The sequence below is a fragment of the Rhagoletis zephyria genome, unplaced genomic scaffold, assembly GCF_001687245.7.
Source record: "Rhagoletis zephyria isolate East Lansing unplaced genomic scaffold, Rhagoletis_zephyria_1.1 Rzeph_scaffold_11295, whole genome shotgun sequence".
Classification (NCBI taxonomy): Eukaryota; Metazoa; Arthropoda; class Insecta; order Diptera; family Tephritidae; genus Rhagoletis; species Rhagoletis zephyria.
The window spans coordinates 1-19,418 of NW_016168372.1; the positions used below are offsets into that span (position 1 = coordinate 1).

The following is a 19,418-nucleotide window of genomic DNA, read 5'->3' on the forward strand; positions in this document are numbered from 1 at the left end:
GCCAAAAAGTGTTGCCGCTTCCTTAGAAAAGTGAGAGTTTGGCCACAATTTTAAACGTTCAGCGACATCTGCCTTTGAATTGCCAAAGCCAAAAATAAAATGCAATTAATTGCTTTTATTACAAATGTCGGCTATGGCGTCACGTGAAAACTACTGGTTCTGTTTCTAAGATCGCAGGTTCGAGGCCGCTTGGATGTGGTTAAGATTTTTAAAGTTAAATCAATGGTAAGTCAAAATAATTATTTCAATTTAAATATAAATAACAAATTTAAAAATCTAATTGCACTGCATAAAATATACATATGGAAAGAAATGCTTGTGCCATATAGAAAAATTAAAGAATATATTTTTCTTTTATTAAATTTAAAAATGACAATAAAAACCCTAAAAAAATAAATATAAATAAAATTAAAAAAATTTCTCTGCGCCTGGACTTGAACCTGGGACCCGAGGCATACCACCACGCGAGTGCTTGGCTCTGTCGGCTACGCAGACTGGTAGAATTATAGTTCACAACTAGTAGCTTTCCCTGCAGGGTAACTATTCAATACGCACAAACAAAGTCATGATCACCTCCTCCTCTTCCATTCACCTCACTTTGCTCCTCTTGCGAACGCTTTGAGCTTGTGTGCCTGCTAGTTAGTTGAGTGCAAGTTTTCAATTAGAGTTGCATTTTAAACTACAGTTGGTAAAAAGTTAGGAGTTTTGTGGCGCGCTAGCGGTGTGCTTGTGTGTGTGTGTGTTGCAGAAGTGAATAAAGGAGGCTTTTGAATGATTTTTGTTTTTTTTTTGGTTTCTTTAGATGTCGGCGCTTCTTGTGTGTATGACTGTGCACCAATGAATTTAGTGCATGTGTGTGTGTGCTTTCCTTCATTCGTCATAGAGTAGAATTTTCGCAGCTCAACTTGTGCTTAAAGTGCTTGCCTACATTTAGGAGTTACTTTGTGTGCTGGCAAATTGATTTATAAGCACTTTGTTGGCTGCTGCATTTGACCGAGATTTTTGATGTTGAACGAAACTCAAGTTAAAATTAATAAGTTTCAAATATATCTCACACACGCTATAATGAAAAATTTGAGTGAGGCTTATTGCAAAAAAGTGAAATGTACGTAAGGCGGATTATTTGCATTTAAAAGTATGAAACACTTATTTCAGTTAAAAATTAGTTGAAGGTAGTTGTTAGAGGACAACACAGTTGCATTTTGTTGGCGAATGTACTACCGCAGACTAAGAAAATATTTGGTCCACTAAATCTGCACAGTTATGCGCTATGCGACCGTAATCCCTGCATTTAGAGTTCGTTCCATAATGCGTGGTTTGATTGAAATAAAATGCGCCAATGCTATAGATAACCTTCTGTAATGTCGTCGATATAAATGTAAGCAAGTAAGGTCACTTTTCCACAACACCGATTTTTTAACACCGGACGTTTTAAGAACAATTTTAGGTTGATAGACTTTCTGCAAAAAAATTTTTTTCTTTTCAGTAGAATTTAATTTGTGTGCAAAAAAAGAATTAAAATAAATACCTTCTAGAATTTTTATCTACAATTTTGAATTATGCGATGCAAATTTACTGGAAACCAATGAAACAAGAAATATAGTTCTTCTTTTATTTTTAGTAAACTTAGCTTAAAAATCCTTATTTGAAGTCAGCCGAAAACTAAATTATGCGCGCTGGTAAACATGCGGAAATTTTTTCCCACTTTGGTTGGAAAATAATGAATGAAAATTTGAATAGAAATTATATGGAATAAATTTTTTGGGCAACACATATGATTTTAGCAATTCCCATAAATGTAAAACTACACAAAAAACAAAAAATAACAAACAAAAAGACTACATCCAAAATGCCCACAAATGAAAAGCGTAAATTACGCTGATGAATATAAATTCCAGCGTGCGTGCAAACACAGCTAACAAAAACATATTTTATGCAAATGAATCGAGTAACAGCGGCAAAAATTGTTTGTGCGGCAACAGCCAATTTTATTCTAATAAGGCTACCAAAACCAAAACCGAAGCCAAGCAAACACGCGCCAACTTACCACAACTTTTGACTACGACAATCTGCGTAAATATGGCAGCGTCGTAATGTATGCGGCAGCCACAATTCACACACATTTAGTGCATAAATAGACGGACAAACTAGCGTACATATATGCAAAAGTGCAGTCAAAAACAAAAAACGAAAAAAAACAAAATTTGAATGAAACTCCAGGCAACACAAGCTCGCACACACACACACACATATAGACGCATGCACAGCAGACAAAAGTGAATTTCGTTGACAACCAAAAGTAACCAAAAATTACCTGTTTTGTAACTCACTAAGCGCTAACTTAAATGCGATTACATTGTAGCAAAGGTTAAACAAAATTCATTTAACACCTCTGCGTGCGTCATCTCCGGCGCACGCTCACTCCTTCTCCACCGACCACCGATTGCTAACAAAGTTTCGGTGATAAACAAGCAGCTGATTAAACTTGTCAATTTTGATATACAATGTGTTGATCACACACACACACACACACACACACACACACACACACACACACACACACACACANACACACACACACACACACACACACACACACATACACAGTCACGCTTTCAAATGTTGTTTTTACAGGTGAGTCGGGCATCGTTACACACACAGCCACAACTACACTCGTAAATTTGCATGTGTTAATGTCATCATTTCGCGGCTGCCTAGGGCCGTTGCATGCAGCAACTAAGTAAGTCGCCACATAGTAGCGGCCTAATTAATTTAACACCTGTTGTTGCGGTATGGAGCGAATTTGAATTGGCAATGGCTAAGGTAGTCGAGAGCAGGTGTGCGGAGGCGGCAGTCGGAGGTGGCATTGGTGGAGGCGTTTGAGTTGTTAGTTAGTCTAATAAGTATGTAGTTGTTTATGCTGTCAACTAAGGTTTTTTGTTTTTGTTTTCTGTTGTCGCTATTAGCGGCATTTGTATGGAGGTGTAGATGGTTTTTAGCAACTAAACAGTTTCATTGAAAATGTAAAGCTTGTGGCATATATTTTCAATGTATTTTATACAAATTTTGGTTTTAAAAAGTACAGATTACCGTGAAACAATTTAAGTCGTTAAAGATTTTATTCCGCTCATTCATTTCTTTGAGAGTGGGTTAAATGGTCCATCTTTTCTCTCCAAATAATTAATCTTCCATGTAATTTTATATCTAAATCAATTTTCAACAGAATTCTTGTATTTAAAGACCTATAGCAGCGATGCCCACGCCATAGAACAAAAGAGTTGGCTAACACTTTACAAACAAAATAAAAAATTAAGTGCACCTGCGCAACCTTGGAGAAGTGAAACTTTCGTTACATATCTAGTTTGTCTCATAACCTATATATGTACACACATATGTATATCATTGATACAAGGCTATGAATAAAACAACGGGCTAGCTAATAAAACTGGTGAAGCCGCATGACGCTAAAACGCCTAAAATTTAATTGCAAAATTTTAAAAAATATTCCAAATGTTAGTCAAAGGTTATAAGAGATCCGAATGCCATTTTTCATATAAAACCGTGCAGCCGCTGATCAGCTGATTTTTTCGCCTTACTGGTATTTTGGTTTTGCTTTTACTGATTTGACAGCTCAACCATCAACTTTGACAGCTCATCCGCCAAAGCAAAATTAAAATGCATATAAATTTCGTTTTTGTTGTATTTCTACAACCTTGTATGAATTCGCCTTGGGCGTGTCCCTGATATTTGTTAATGGCCATTGCAAAGCAAACGGTTATAGCATAGACCGGATTGATCCGGATTACGAATTTTAATTTTTTCATTTAATTATTTTAATTATTACACAAAAGTAAATATCACTATTTTTTATAATGTAAATAATGATAGTTACTGTGGACTTTTTTAATAAAATTAAACTCCAAATATTTTAAATAACTTAGAATAAAATAAATAATATGAAATAAAATAAAACAAAATAAAATAAAATAAAGAATAATAATAATAATAATAATAATAATAATAATAATACTATAATAGATTGGTGCTTACACATATGTTAGTGTTTAGTCGAGCTTCTCCTCCGATTTGTGGCATGCGCCTTGATGTTGTCTCGCAAAGCGGAGGGACCCACAGTTTAACGCCGTCTCCGAACGGCGATTGTATTTTTATGAGAAGCTATTTTTTCATGGCAGAAATACACTCGGAGATTTGCCATTTTTCAGGTTTTTTTACAGCTTTGCAACCTTAGGTGTAGTTACGTTGCATATTTTCGTAGAAGTTGAATTTCTTTTCTTTTTCTTTTTTTTAGCATAATCGGTACACCAACTTTAAGTGCGATTTAATGCGCAGGAAGGTCTTTGCAGTGAAGGAATTAAGAAACTCCATGCGATAATTTTTAATTTCGTCTTGATTGATTACAGTCTTTATCTATTGCTGGATTCGCTATTTCAGTAGGTATTCAGTATAATAATCTTCTAAATCGAACAACAAATAAGACTTTTCTGAATATTTCGACCCCAGCGAAATAATTTTTTCCTAAAATATTTCTCGTTTCACCCATACCTTGCTAATTTCCTCAAAATCGAATCATAAATAGAGATTTTATGAAAATATTTCGACCCCAGCGCCACCTCATTTTAGCAACATGTTCAATACGAATGTGCAAAGCGGGTAGAGTGGCTGCGTAAAAAGTATTGCCGTGCCAAGTTTGATATTTCAATTAGAAATTTTATGATAAATCTGACAAAAAATTCGCTTTCTATATTTATTGAGGTAAATATTTTATTACCCAATTTGCCTTATTCTATAAACAAAAATGATTACTGTGCATTCATATCACATTTACAGTTTCTTTTCAATTCCAGCGAACTACATAGATACTTCACCAACCTTCACCACAATTCAATTATTCTTAGCCACTTTTCTCTTAACAACATTTCCTGCCCCAGTTACTACGCTTCCAACTCTATGTAAACACATTGCGTCATCATAAATTTTCGACTAAAATAGCTGAATGTTCTCTATTTCGCAAGAATAAGAGCCGCAAAAGTCAAAATGTGAATATTCACAACTTCAACGGCAACCGCCTTATGCGCCAGCTAAATGGTGACAATTTCACGAATGTCAGCAAATTTCCACAATAGTTTCAAATAACTTAATTGCATTAGTGGAGGTCTTTTGCGGCTTGCGACGGCTGGTATCGTCGTCTGTGCCAAGTCATATTGCATTAGGTATAGATATCTGCAGGGAGTCGTAAATAGTTTTACGAAGTGTCTAATTACTACATACAGAAAAAGGAGCTAAATAAGTTGGGAGAAGGAAATTTTTTCTATTTAGCAAAGTGATGGGGTGGTGTATACAACTAAACAAATGCGATGAATAGGCAGCTATTTTGGGATGGTCCTTCCGCTGGGACATAGCTGGGACAATGATTGCTGATAAATTAATCCTTAGCTGAAGACATAAAGTGATACAAATAAAGTTTGATTATCATAGCAAAGATCAAGGCAGTTGTTTTTGTTTTTTTGTACTGCCAAAATTTTTTGCACTTATTAGAAAAGTAGTGTTTTTTTTTTAAAGCATAAGTGGCTTACTTATTTATTTCATATTATAGTTCGCCGCTGCGTATACGCAACCTCGTACTTCCTTAAAAGTGCGCTCGCAGAAATTTGATGGAATTTAAGTGCATTTACATACGTACATACACTCCTACATACACACACATGTATATGCAAATTGTGAATTGGGTTACGATTCGCCAACTCACGTTTCAACAATTTCACACTCCATTCAGTCAGTCAGCATACAGAGAAAAAATTTAAATCGACAAATGAATGGCATTCAATATATCGAAGTACACTCCAAATGATGCATGCTACATGAAATAAACACACAAACATATGTACAGTTATGCGCATACAACATTGCATATCAGCGAACGATAAAGGTTGCTATATTTTCCTTCACTACTTTTTGCTACTTTGGAAATGCTACAAAGCAACAATTCTCTATTTAAAATGCAATAAAATTGCTTGCATTCCAATTTTTGCACTTTTTCTCTCCTTCTATATTTATTCTGCGTTTTATTTGTTTGTGAACAACTACATGTTGCTTTATTCCATTAAAACTTTCATGCGTCATTTAGCGCATAGCGAGGAAGTCAGTTTTACTTCTCGGGTCAATCCGACAGTTCAACAGTCAGTCATAAATCAAAATCAATCACGGCTATATGCGCCACTATACATCTAAATACTGTTGCATTTTTAATGTTTTGTTGTTGGATTGCGCTATACATATGTACTTTGTGTTAGGTTTTGTTATTTTAAGAATCCTCCTTGTTATTTTTGTGAAGAACTTATTTAGTTATTTTTAGCCTAAAGTTGGTTTCATTGGCGACAACGATATTTCGTGGGAAAACGGAAACGGGGGGAAGACTACCAGCTTACTGCTAAGCAACATCTCCTGTGTATCCCATCAAACTTTGGACTCTGCTCACCGCAAATATTATAGTTATCCGGTTAGTGAAAATAACACTGGCCAGCGGCAAGATCCAGATTTAGAAATTCGGATGCAATGATTGGAGAGGAAAGGCTATAACTAAAGTTAATTCTTTGAGCGATTTACCATGTAAATATGTAGTGAATGAGAACTTAGGTTTGTTGTTCACTTACTATGCACAACGATAGCATCAGCGATTCTTAAGGCCTGATTATAACAACTTAACGTAACTTAGAGGCGGTCACTTAAAAATTCTCTTAAATGGATGTTGCTTATATTTGAACAGGGAAAGCTTAACGCAACGCCCAAGTCTATTTTAGTTTCATTTTCTAAGTCCTCACACCGAAGGGGCTGCGAATAAAAGTTTTAAATATATACATAAATACAAACTTCTTGTCAAATTTAGTTTAGAAGCAAAAATGTCTTCTTTCTTCAATCCTACTGCCTTACGCTGCACTTTGGCAGAGTTAATTGTTATTACTATTGTCAATTTGTTTAAAAAATATAATCACCAAAAGTTAAAAGTACAATTTACAAACCGCAGTGATAACAATACAGTTAGCCAAGTTGACTTACATGAAATAAACCAGCGACAACGCTGCCGCCACTATCTATAAGCATATATATGTATGTATGTATATTAGGGTGCTTTTTCTCGGCGACTCTTCGTTTTCGACTCCCACCGCGAAATTTCGTGTGAAATATCTAAAAAAATTAATATTAAATGCTCGACCAAGGCGCGCAAAGATTTTTCATCAAACGTTTAAAGCTCAGAGGCATTTTACGGTATAATTTTGGTCTGTAGTATGGTTTCTTCAGAATTGAATACTCCACAAAAGAGTCGGAAATAGCAAGAGCTAAAGAAAATATGTAAATCACAAACTTGTAGGACATTCAATTTCCTACAAAAAAGTTATAAAATGCTAAATCGCTTACATCGATATTTCTTTGTCATCTTAAATGGTTAAATAAATAATTGGATATTATTATTGGAAGTCTTCTGAAAAGAAGCAGAGTTTTCCAATCGAAAGATATTGATTTTTAAGAATTTTATACCATTCGTACGAAATTTTTTTCCCCCCATATAAAATACATTGAAAACTTTGAGCGCTTTGAGCGAAAAAACAAAACCGTGATCAATTCTCATATAAATCCCCATGGTCGGATTTCAACCAAATTAGTATGGGACCACCTGTGAGGTAACAACTTTCCAGTAAAAAATTAAAAAAGAATTTTCCAAATCCACCCTAATGTACATATTAAAAAGCTTCAACTTAAAATGAGCAAACGACGATGGTGAAGAAAAACTTTTCATATGCCATTAAAACTATGGCGTAAGCAGATATTGAAGCACCAGCGTTCATGTATGTATGTCGATACATATATATATAGGTATGTACTTATATTCGTATGCTATTACAAAATAAATAAGTAGAAACTTATACTCACACTTCGAGGTATGAAAAAGTTGCGAGTGAAACAACAACTCAACTATTTACCACAATACAGCAAACTCATTACCGCAACGATTGCAAGAGTACACACGTACATACATACGCTCTAACGAATTCGAAAAGTACCGGTACATATATAATGAGGCCATGCAGGAAAAAAGAGAGGCTGAAAAATTATATCCTCGAAGGGTGGAGCTGATAAATTCACTCAAATTTTCGTTTATATTACAATTTTCAAAATGGCGGAAATGTTTTTTTTAAGCCTTCTTAGCAGGAAAGCAAACCATTTACACATTATACAAGTTATACTGAAATTGCTGAAATTTTTCTTACCGGCATTCCGTATCATAAATAAACTAACTATAAGTATCTACGTACATACATACATATGTATTTACATTTATATGCATCTGATAGCACCAAAGATATTCGAGTGCTGTGCACAAGAACTTACGACAATATCACCGAGTACTGTGTTGCATACGAAAAAAAAAGATATTGTAAAGTTTGCAAAATAAGTTTTTAAAATACGTGCAGATAACAGAAGATCAAGGCAATAAGTGCAAGCAAACTTTTGTAGTTATTCTTATGAATACATACTTGCATACATATGTAGGTACATACGTACATACATATACACTGATTTGCAAACATAATAGCCTGATAATATATGTATGTATATAGATACTTTGGCACTGTATACACTTATAGGCATACATATGTATCACCATAGTTGTGGGATTTTTCTTAAGTAGAAAAAATAGTAAACTTGAAGAGAGCAACAGCAAAAGGAAATAAATACTCTGAGCACTTAAAATGTGTGCAACTGGCAAACTTTTAATTGGCATCGTTTGTTGATGATTTTATTGTCGTTGACAGTTATTGAGTTTGTTCTTTCTGTTTCTTTTATTTTTGCTGTACTTATTTGACTGCACTGAAGATGATCTACTTGACATGTTTTGTTAAGTTACATAATTGTAGGCGTACGATTTTTTGGGTCAAGTGTGTTCTATGAGGCTTCTTTTCTTCAGGAGACTGCATTTGTGCTCTTCTTAATTCGGTAAAAAAAAAACTATTTTATTGTTGATATATGTATGTAAGTATGTAGGTCAAGCAGCCTACTTGATATATATACTAACATATTATGTATGTATGTACATAATTCTATTAGTTTTCGTACCTGATCTGTGTTGGATTTCAGCGGCAGGGAAGAGTTGAACTTGAGGAGGGAATGATTTATTCATACGAAAATCTGCATGCTCAGGGAAATACCAATCGCTATATACGAGTGAATAAAGCTTCCTCGGCCACCAGTGAGGGTTTGACTCATTTTCTACGCTGACGATTTGTATCTGGCAATGGCCTTGATAGCACAGGCCTACGAAGGTTTCTCGCTTAAAAACTAATTGGCTATTTAGTTGGGTATTAGGGTGTTCGATTATTTGTCTTTGTTCCAAAACCGGTTTCCGAGTTATTTGAAAAATTTCAATTATAAAAATAAGCGGTTGCCGATTTTGAAATTAAGAAAACCCCGATAAACCGGTCTTACCTTACATAATTTTAGGCAGTGAAAATGCTTATTTTGCTTTGTTGTCATGCCCAAAAATTACAATAAAACTATTAACACTAAAGATAGATTTTATTTATTGCAATTTTTTTTACTTTATTCGGATTTGAGTAGTTCAATTTCCCGGCAGACAAAACACGTGGAAGACGTTTAAGCGCCAAACATTCATTAATAGATATCAAATATAGCATACTATTCATACCCAAATAACCTAGGATATAATTTTATCACTATTTAGGGGTTTCGTTGGACTACAAAAGGAGGAGGGGAGGAGGGGAGGAGAGGAGGAGAGGTAAAGTTTTGTATGGAATAAATAAAACCGGTTTGTTTTAAACAAAAAAAAAACCGGTTTATTCTATATTCGATTCATATGCGATTCAAAAACCGCCTACAAATATAAAAAAGCGGTGGAAAAACCTAGTCAATCACCCTGGTAGTTATTGCTAAGCTACAAAAAAAATTATAAAAAAATACCACCACGTAAATTTGCCGAGAAAATTCGTTGATAATTTTCCTTAATAATAATTTTACATTACTTATTCTTAAAAAAAAATTTTGTATTAATTTTATACCTGTACTCAGTGCCATATTAATAAAAAAACTAGAATTTTTTCGCCCTTCAACCATTCATTCGCATATTACATCTCTACATATAATTACTTTTTACATTTATTCGCTATCGCATAGCTCCACATCTGTGCTTGCAACAGTTTTTTTTGGCAACAACTCAAAATCTCATTTGTCGACTTTCCGCATACACTTTTGGCAGTTTTTCAATTGTCAATGCGCTACAACTGTTGCATTTCCGGAATCGCATTTCTCTTGATTTTTTTTTTCTATTTTCGCTTTTGGTGCAACACTCTGTTATGCTACAAATTACTTTTTAATTTCACTTGGCTGTCTGCCACAGTCGTCGTCGTCGTCGTTTGCTGTCAATTTATATGCAAATATTGGAGCCTTAAATTCAATTTGAAGCTGCCAACTACTTGAAATTTCGAATAGTTACTCGTTATAATATTTAAAAAGCAAGTGGAGGGAGGAAAATTATTGGTGGATTTGTAAAAATTTTAAGAGGAAAACACATTAATCGACATAAATAATTTTGAGCAAGAAACAACAAAAAACAAACAAAAGAATATTGCACATTTTCATTTAACCATTCAAATCTTGCTTATTTATCTATCGATTTTCATTGCTAGTAGCTTGATTTTTTTGGTAAAGGACAGGCTGCAAAAAAATTACAACAGATTTGTTATTTTTCAAATTTTCTCTTTGTTAAAGTTTATTTTCTTTTCATAAAAATGATCTGGAAAAACGTTATACACATCCACAATCTACGACCCACAATAAAGTTAACGTGCTTCGGGTTTTTTCTGTAATTTTCATTACTTATGTATTATCTGCGGTTATCGATATATTTATCGGAAGAAGTGGGTGCTAAATTAATATTGATTTTCGGAACATTTTCCGACATAGCTATCGGCGTTTTATAAATGTAGGTAGCTATCGATATTTTATCGGTATTTTCATCGATATTTTTATTGATATTTTAACATATATACTTATCGATATTTGATTGCCGATATATTTATTTATCGATTTTTATAGGAGTAATTGGGATCAAAAACATCGCCTTGTTTTAAGAGAATTATTTTCGTCTTTGTATAGTAATTATTTAGGAGTAATATATCTTTCTTATCCCGCGGGATGATTACTTTCAGATGGAAATTAGTTACGTCTTTTAATAATTATATAGGATTTTTTTTTTTTTTTTTCGTCTCGTCTCGACGATAAAAATAAAAGTCCCATATAATTATTATGAGAAGAGTTAATTCGTTTTTTAAGGATATTATTCTCTACCGCCTCCACTGTTTTACGTACTTTAATGTAACGTAAATAAGTATCAATTTTTGTCGATAGTTATTTTTTACAAACCAATTTTTGTAAATTATTACAACACACACATATATTATTTTTTACGCCATAAGCTCTTCTGCGGCTTGGCGAGCCCTTTGTAAATTTTACATCACCAACATGTCAGCTTTTAATCCACATATACCCGTACAAACATATGTACAAAAATTTCAATAACCAATGCTTGTTTTAAAAGCCATCAATGCAACAAACACATAGTTAAGTACATATATGCATTCACACTGACCATATTGCACGCAAGTATTGAATACATATGTATGTACGAGTATGCATGCAAATCGATGGCAATCGCCTACAGGCTTCCTCCTATCGGCCAAATATGATTAAATGCAACACGTGGCAAAAAGTCCAACGACAACATATACATACATATATATACGTACATAAATTTACAACACACAGCAAATGTCATAACCAACCACAAATGTTGTTTTTGTGTGTATGTGTTTTTGTTTCACTTTTGTTTTTGCAGTGTCACCTGCACTCAACACGCGCATCAATTAAGCGGCCAATCAGTCATGGCAACGGTATTTGTGGCCAAAGGGCATGATGATAGTATGAAAAACAACTATAGTTGCACATAAATAACGGACATTACACACATGCATACTACATAGATACTGCCTATCATGCTTGTATGCATGTATACCCCAGTGTGCCTTTTCTGTTTTTGTTAATGAAATAAATATACAACTCGTTTAGGTCATAAATCACAAATGCATTGGGAATTTTGCATCTAACGAAGTGATGGCTTTAAAAACAAAACAAAACAAAAAAGATGAATGATTGTCGAATTGCCAAGTAAAGGCTCAATTAGTGGTGCCATAGCATAGCCATAACCATAACCATAGCAATTAAATGTTCCGATTAAACATACAAATTATAACGTCAGAGCCATAACCATAATGGTAGGTAGATATCTAGTTTCTTTTAGTTTTTCGCTATAACCATAAGCAGCTTTAAAGTATTTTGCTACGTTATGGCTAAGGCGTTTAAAATTTTATCTTTGAATATCCTTGAAATTTTGCAATACTTATTTTGAAAAAAAAAAAATGTGTTAAGAAGTAATATAAACTCGACAACATTCCCGAATATAGTCCTTCTAACTTTAAAAGCGTTAAAAAAAATAAAATTTAATAAAAGGGTATTTTCAATACCAATTCGTTTTTGTGAACCCAAAAAAGTGTAGTTTTTTAAATCCTACAGAATTTTCTCTTTCATTTGGTGCCCATTTTTATTCTACATTTCACTAAATTTTTTAAATAATTTTTGGAATTTATCGTATCTTTGAAATTATAAAGTTCTAATAAAAAAGTTTCAAAACCTAAAACGCAGTTTTACTATATTTGGCCCATAGCGTCTTCCATACAAAGTATGTTCGACAATTTGTTTATATGGAAGAAAATGTACAGCATCGTAAAAAATCCCAAACAAAAAACAACGGGAACTTGCATTTTATCCAATTATAATTTAATGGGCTATAAAACTGCGTACCTAAAAGTTTTCTAAAAATGCTGAGTAAAAAGTTTGAAATTTTGGTTAATGTTTTTTGCATTCTTATAATTTTTTACAAATTTTTAAATGATCATTTGTATTCAGTTAGTTAGTATTGCTTATATGGCGGATTCATAATTACAGTGGTCTTTTCCCGAAAGTTAGATTTATGGTAGCGACCTCTAAAATTCAAAAAATAATAATAATAATAATAATAAAATATGCACTGATTTTTTTTTAAGGTAGGGAATCATATTACGTGCTGCCCCGCGAAAATTTTACGAGTGAAAAATTAAGGGCCGCCCTAATTTACAATTATATGTTTGAAAGACAAATATAGTCGCCATTTTTATATAATATATAATCGTTGTCAAGCTTTTTAATTGTATGATGAAATTTCCAAAAACGTAAATTTTGAATTACTTTTCTATATTAAAAAAAGCAATATATAATTAGTGCTTCAATAACCAAAAACAAAACTGACTAAACCTATCTGCATTTACTGCTGTTACTGTTACTGTTACTCCTTTTGTGATAGCACTGCAGCGCTTTGTTTTCCCATACGTAGTTATGTGTATTATATTTTATGCGCATTATATAACCTTGCAACATCTCATTAAAATTGTTTTACATAAAAAGTCGTACGATAAACTTTTCAACGGTCAGCTAAGAGGATTTAAATAACAGAAATTATTCAAGTGCACTCAATTTGATTAAAGCAAAATACGGTTACTTTATTTGTATGAAAATTAATTTAAATATTTTCAAATAATTTACGAAACATTAGTTAATATTAAATTTTTTTAACATCCACTGTAAATTTAACTCGCCCCTGAAACTGAATATTAAGTCGGACATTTAGAAATTGGAACAGTTTTCAAGAGATGTAATAGCACAGCTTGAGTTCACAAAATCGCAATAAAACTTCGATTAGTAATGGTTTTTGCCAGAGTAAAGCAAACATGAACCTTTTCAAAAATTTAGTGAGTGCAGGATTAAATTCGCTGCTAGCTTTCTTCATCCTGAATATCTGACCATTCGGCTGGAGGTAACTCTGACCAAGCATTCCTTGGTCCGCAACGAGTTCTAACACTCCCACCACCTTCGCTCATCGAAGCTAAGTCAGAGAAGAGTGATGGAATATTATTATTTTTTTACGAAAATTTTGCTCACTATCTAACAGACGTAGTTAGGCGCCCGATCGCTGGTATTTGTCAGGTGGGGTGCAATAAGGCCATACGCAATAAAGCCATATTGGAAATAAAGCCATATTTTTTTGTTAATAAGGCCATAAATTCGATATGGCTTTATTTCCAATTACAATTGGTAATTAAGCCATATGGCTTTATTTCGCTGTAAAATTTTTATGTTTATTTTATTTGAACAATGGAAAAAGCTCGCAACAAAACTACTAAACCGCCTTGAACAACAACGTCACCTTAAACATGCAGTTACTCTCCTTCGCGTCCAGCCGCGCCGCGCTCCGCCGTTCACGTGCCGCGCGCGCTGCGCCGGCCCCGCGCTCCGCCCTTCACACGCGGCGCGGTGCGGGGAGCCAGCAAATGTGCACCCGCCAGGTTATGCACTCGCAAAATTAAAACTTACCTAAGTACATATATTTATTTTTCAATATCCAATAAATCCGGAAATATTAAATAATGATTTATTTCATTTTATTAGTAATAATTTGTATAAATTTAAATAATTCAGTATCAGTTTCAAGAGTGTGTCCAAGGCGAATTTAATAATGAATTACAACCAACACATCATTTGGACGTAATGTTCAGATAAAATTCAGATTCGCCGTTAACACCGCCTTGAGAGTGTCATTTCAGAATATGGCTTTATTTCTCATTTGCAAAATTTTTTGTATGGCTTTATTTCTCTTTCTGATTGGAAATAAAGCCATATGGCTTTAGTGCCTAAAAATATGGCTTTATTGCCATATGGCTTTATTGCGTATGGCCTTATTGCACCCCACCATTTGTCAGTGGCCAAATGCTCCTGCTGTATCTGGCCGCTTTGCCGGTCTCGGTTTGGTTAGTTTGAGGCAGGAGCTTTTTGATCATTTGGTCTCTCGGTTCGATGGCGGGCCATGTTAGGATTTAACACTCTTTCCAGGTATCGGAGGTACCGTGCACTTCCCACACGGCTGACACCCCTTCTTCGCAGGTCATCTTGTGCCCCTGCTCGCTTGCCTCCAGGTGTGAGACTTAGGCAAGGTCTTACGGACCTCACGCCTTGCTCCTTCCTCGATGCATTGTTTGGTATGAGAAGGCGAGCCCATCTGACCCTCCAGCCTGTCCCTTTCTTCTGCCCGTCAAACCTGTTTCTCTCTGCCATCAGTTCTGCGATGTGTGGTGTATTGCTGTTGGTTTTGTCGCTTAGGCGAGGTTCCAATGTTCTTAAGCCTGCTACGCGAGGTTCCACGCTGTTGTGTACATGATGGCGAGGTTGTTTTGCCCTCGAGCCTGTTGCTGTCGCTTTCTTTCGTGCGGCGCTTTCGATTTGTTGCGATGGTGCATTTATCAGTCGAGCTGCTGTCAGAGTCGGCATTTGGATGCTTAAGATCGAGTCTCCTAGGAAATGCAAATATCTGGCGGTACTTATCGCGCGAATAACAACAGAAGTGGTTTTTAGGGCAAATATCATGGTGGCAACGATGCGGATTTTTCACCTCGATGCTAAAAGAAGCCTGTTTTCGGCAAAAAAGTCCTAGACCGAAGGGTCTGGGAAAATGGATCTCCGCACCTTAATCCCAATTACTTTACATTGGTATATTTTACGTGCCAAAGTTGGATGACAGAACAAGGATAGGTATGCACGCCGAAGTAGCAGCAAACTTTTACTTTTACAAGTCGTAATTATCGGCGCTCTCACATGCACTGTATTTGACTTACCACACCTACAGAATGCTCTCTTTGTTNTAAATACATCCCCACTCAAATCAAATTTGTCTACCCAAGGCACTGTTTCCCAACTTTTTTACAATAAAAGTAAACTAAAAATTAATAGAGAAAAAAACAATTTATTAAATGCTAAATTTTCTCCAAATCAGTGCAATAAATAAAATGATTTAAATATACATATGTAACTAATAAATTTAACTAAGTTCATAGTTGTTTAAACTCCAGCATAAGTTTCTCATTTAAATTGAGTAGAAATGAATCTGCTTCTCGGTTATTGCCATGTTGTGTCTGTGCGCAAGTATTTATGGAAAATTGTGACACTACGGATACGATAGCCAATTTTATGATCACCATAGCCATATCTTTGCCTGAAAGTAATATATTGTACAGTACTCATTCAAATAAAATAGGAAAGATTGTTTCAAAATTATCTAATGGAAGATTTCCTTTACACATTAAAGGCCAAAAAATGGTTTACAAAGTACATTTCTATAAAAAGTCAAAAGTATGAATAAAAACTAAGCAATTGCTTTTTGTAAAAATTTTAGAACTTTTACTTAAATTAATTTGAATAAATCGAGTAAATTGTCTGATATTAAAAAAAAATCAATTATCTAGTTTTTATTCATATGGCCCATTATGTTTGTTCCCACATAGAATTTCATAAATGGCACACATTTTTTTTTTTTTTTAATTCAAGCCTAGTGGAAATTTGGCATTATACGAATATCCTGCTGATATTCGTAATAACATTAATTATCGCTGTGTGTATGGAGATAATATTGTTGAAATTTATATATTCATCGAATGCGTTGTTTTAAAGTTATGTGAATTTAACGATAAATATTTTTTAATGAATTACTCGATATTTTGTTTACTTTATTTATCGATTTAGTTGTTTATACCAACGAATTTAAATTTTTTGTATCGATAACTAATAATCGATATCGATCACTATGGCATTATCTATATCCAATTGGAAATCTATGTTTAAATTTGTATCGATTTATTTATCGAAAAATTAATCAGTGGAGCTGTTTCAAGGTTCTAATTAATTAATTTGTGTACAAGTTTATCAATGCAACTATTTTAACTTCAATATTTATTTATGGTAACGAGTAATCATAGTAACGTTTATCGAAATTTAAATACTGACAGGAGGAGTGCATAAATCGATTATATTTTCTTATATATATATATATTAGTTTTTCATAAAATTAATCGCTGTTTAATATTACGTTCAAATTGGCCCCATTTAACTTCTTAAATGAAAAAGATCTTTTTGGAAAACACAATCGTCCACGTTGAACAATTTGGAGTTAACTTTGACGGTTATTTGATTACCAATAAAAATTCGAAAAAAAAAAATATTCAAAATCAAGTTTTTGTGTTTCAATTTGTTTTATGCGAATGTCTGCTTCATGATATTAATGCATACGGATTATTTAGATACTTCAAACTGTTTAGATCGTACGCCCTATTAATCTCTGCGCACGATGAGACCTCATGGGAAATAACTAATTACCGCATTGGCCTCTTTTTTTTGGCGGCCAGACATGCATACAACTTTGATATTTTTTGATAATTTTGAATATTTTTCAGAATATAAATTTTTTGAATGTTGAGATGTCAAATGAAAGCTTTTGTGTCTTTCTGATTGGCCGGAGCAACTCTGCGTTTAACTGGTTTTCAAAGGAGTTAAATGATTTAACTGGATCAATTTTCCAACAACAATTGCATGCGATTTATCTTGCTTATGAACATGTTTTGTTCATTTAACTGGTTCAAACGCATTTAACATGTTTAGCTCGTCAATTTGAACGCAGTATAAGAAACTCTGGATATTATTGTATTCGTTGATTTTTATTTTAATAAACATCGATTTACTTGTCAATAATTTTTTTGGTGTAATCATTGATAAATATATCAATGAAACTGCAATTACGTTGTCGATATATTATTACCGATATCGATCATTTTGATGACAAATACCCCTAGAAAAATGTATCGATTAAAAAACTCACAAAATTTATCGAAATTAAAATTGCAACACTTTTTGATATTGGAAGGAGTGAATTCATCGAATTTTATCGTAATATATTTACTTGTCGTTGAATTAGTAGCATCGTTTTGGAAGTACTCGTTGCTATATACATATATCCACGATATCAAAATACTGAATAGTACTGATATTGCCGCAACACATTTCGCTTTTAATGTACATACATACTTATTAGTCTTTCGATAAAAAATTAAGTGCGATTAACGAGATACATTTCGATAATTTCACAATTATCGGCATAAAAAATTTACGTGCATTTATCGATATCACGATTGCAATACCAACTAATATTAGAAAGCGTGCATTAATCGACTTTGTCATAAATTTAACCATTTATTTATCTTTAAATTCACCTCAAAACATTATTTTAAAAAATTCAGTATTTTGAAAAGGTGTCGATCTATAGATTTTTTTATATGTATAATTATCGGTAGGTCTGTCGCTAAATTATTCGCTGTTACCATCATTACACACATTTCGATAAAGTAAAAACTTGTTTGTCGATATGTGTTATAACCGATATCGATTATTTTTGGCTAGTATACATCGATTTTATTTTTTTATTGTATTTTATTTATAAATAAACTTTTCTTTAAATTAATCGTTTCTTTTTAGAAACACTAGTCGATATATTCCTGAATCGTATATCGATATATGTACATTTAATGATAGCTGTTAAAGAAGCTTAAAGCGATGGCAAAGCAATTCAATATCGTTTTTCGATTGTTTTTTTTTACCGTATTTGGAATCGTTTCGCATTTCATTATACGCAGATGTGATCAAAAGTAAAATTTTAGACTACTAAAACTAAAAAGCTTTCACATAAAAAATGCTAAAGAATACGCGCATACATACATATACGGAAATTACCTAAACAACTTCTCGGTCCAGCGCCGAATGGAAGAAAAACTCCTCGCTCCATCAACTCCTTCGGCGCAACATTTTCGAAACGTTCTGGTATAAATGAATTTGGCTCACAGAAGATAAAGGGATCGTGATGGTATGAATATACCGGTACACAGAGCACCATGCCATCATCGACTTGCACGGACTTGCGCTTCGAGAGCTGCACCACATTAGCAGTGGTGCAAATGCGCCGACAATAAGGTACTGTGGGACTCAGGCGCAGGGTTTCTATGTTGAAATTTTAACGAAAGCGTAAAATGAATTTGAATAGGGCGGTAAAGAGATGGATCATAATCTCACCAAAAATGCAATGATCGAGATAGCTGAGTGACATCAAAGCGTCAAAAGAGAATTCGGTGCAATTTTCATGCCGCTGCGCTTGCAACAATTCGACGCGCAGTTTAGCTTGCACGCGCGGCTCTTTTGCCAACTGAAAGTGAATGTGAATTATTGGTGTTTTTCTTCTTCTATTCCTCGCATTTAACTCACATAATAAAATGTGTAAATCAGCGTACTGCAAATCTCCTCAAAACCATCGGCCAGCATAGCCATGCAATGCCCCGTCAGCGCTTCATCGCTCATACGCCCGGTGT

At 33.9% G+C, this 19,418-nt stretch overlaps 1 protein-coding gene across 1 annotated transcript; it reads right to left on the minus strand.

Moving 5' to 3' along the window:
- Positions 1-16,061: 16,061 nt before the first annotated feature.
- On the minus strand, positions 16,062-19,413 carry LOC108376988 (probable cytochrome P450 309a2; the record flags this gene model as incomplete). Its single annotated transcript, XM_017633247.1, has 4 exons — positions 16,062-16,225; positions 18,790-19,053; positions 19,126-19,255; positions 19,315-19,413. Coding segments are annotated over 4 exons (657 nt in total), but the record flags the coding sequence as incomplete, so codon positions are not given.
- Positions 19,414-19,418: the final 5 nt, after the last annotated feature.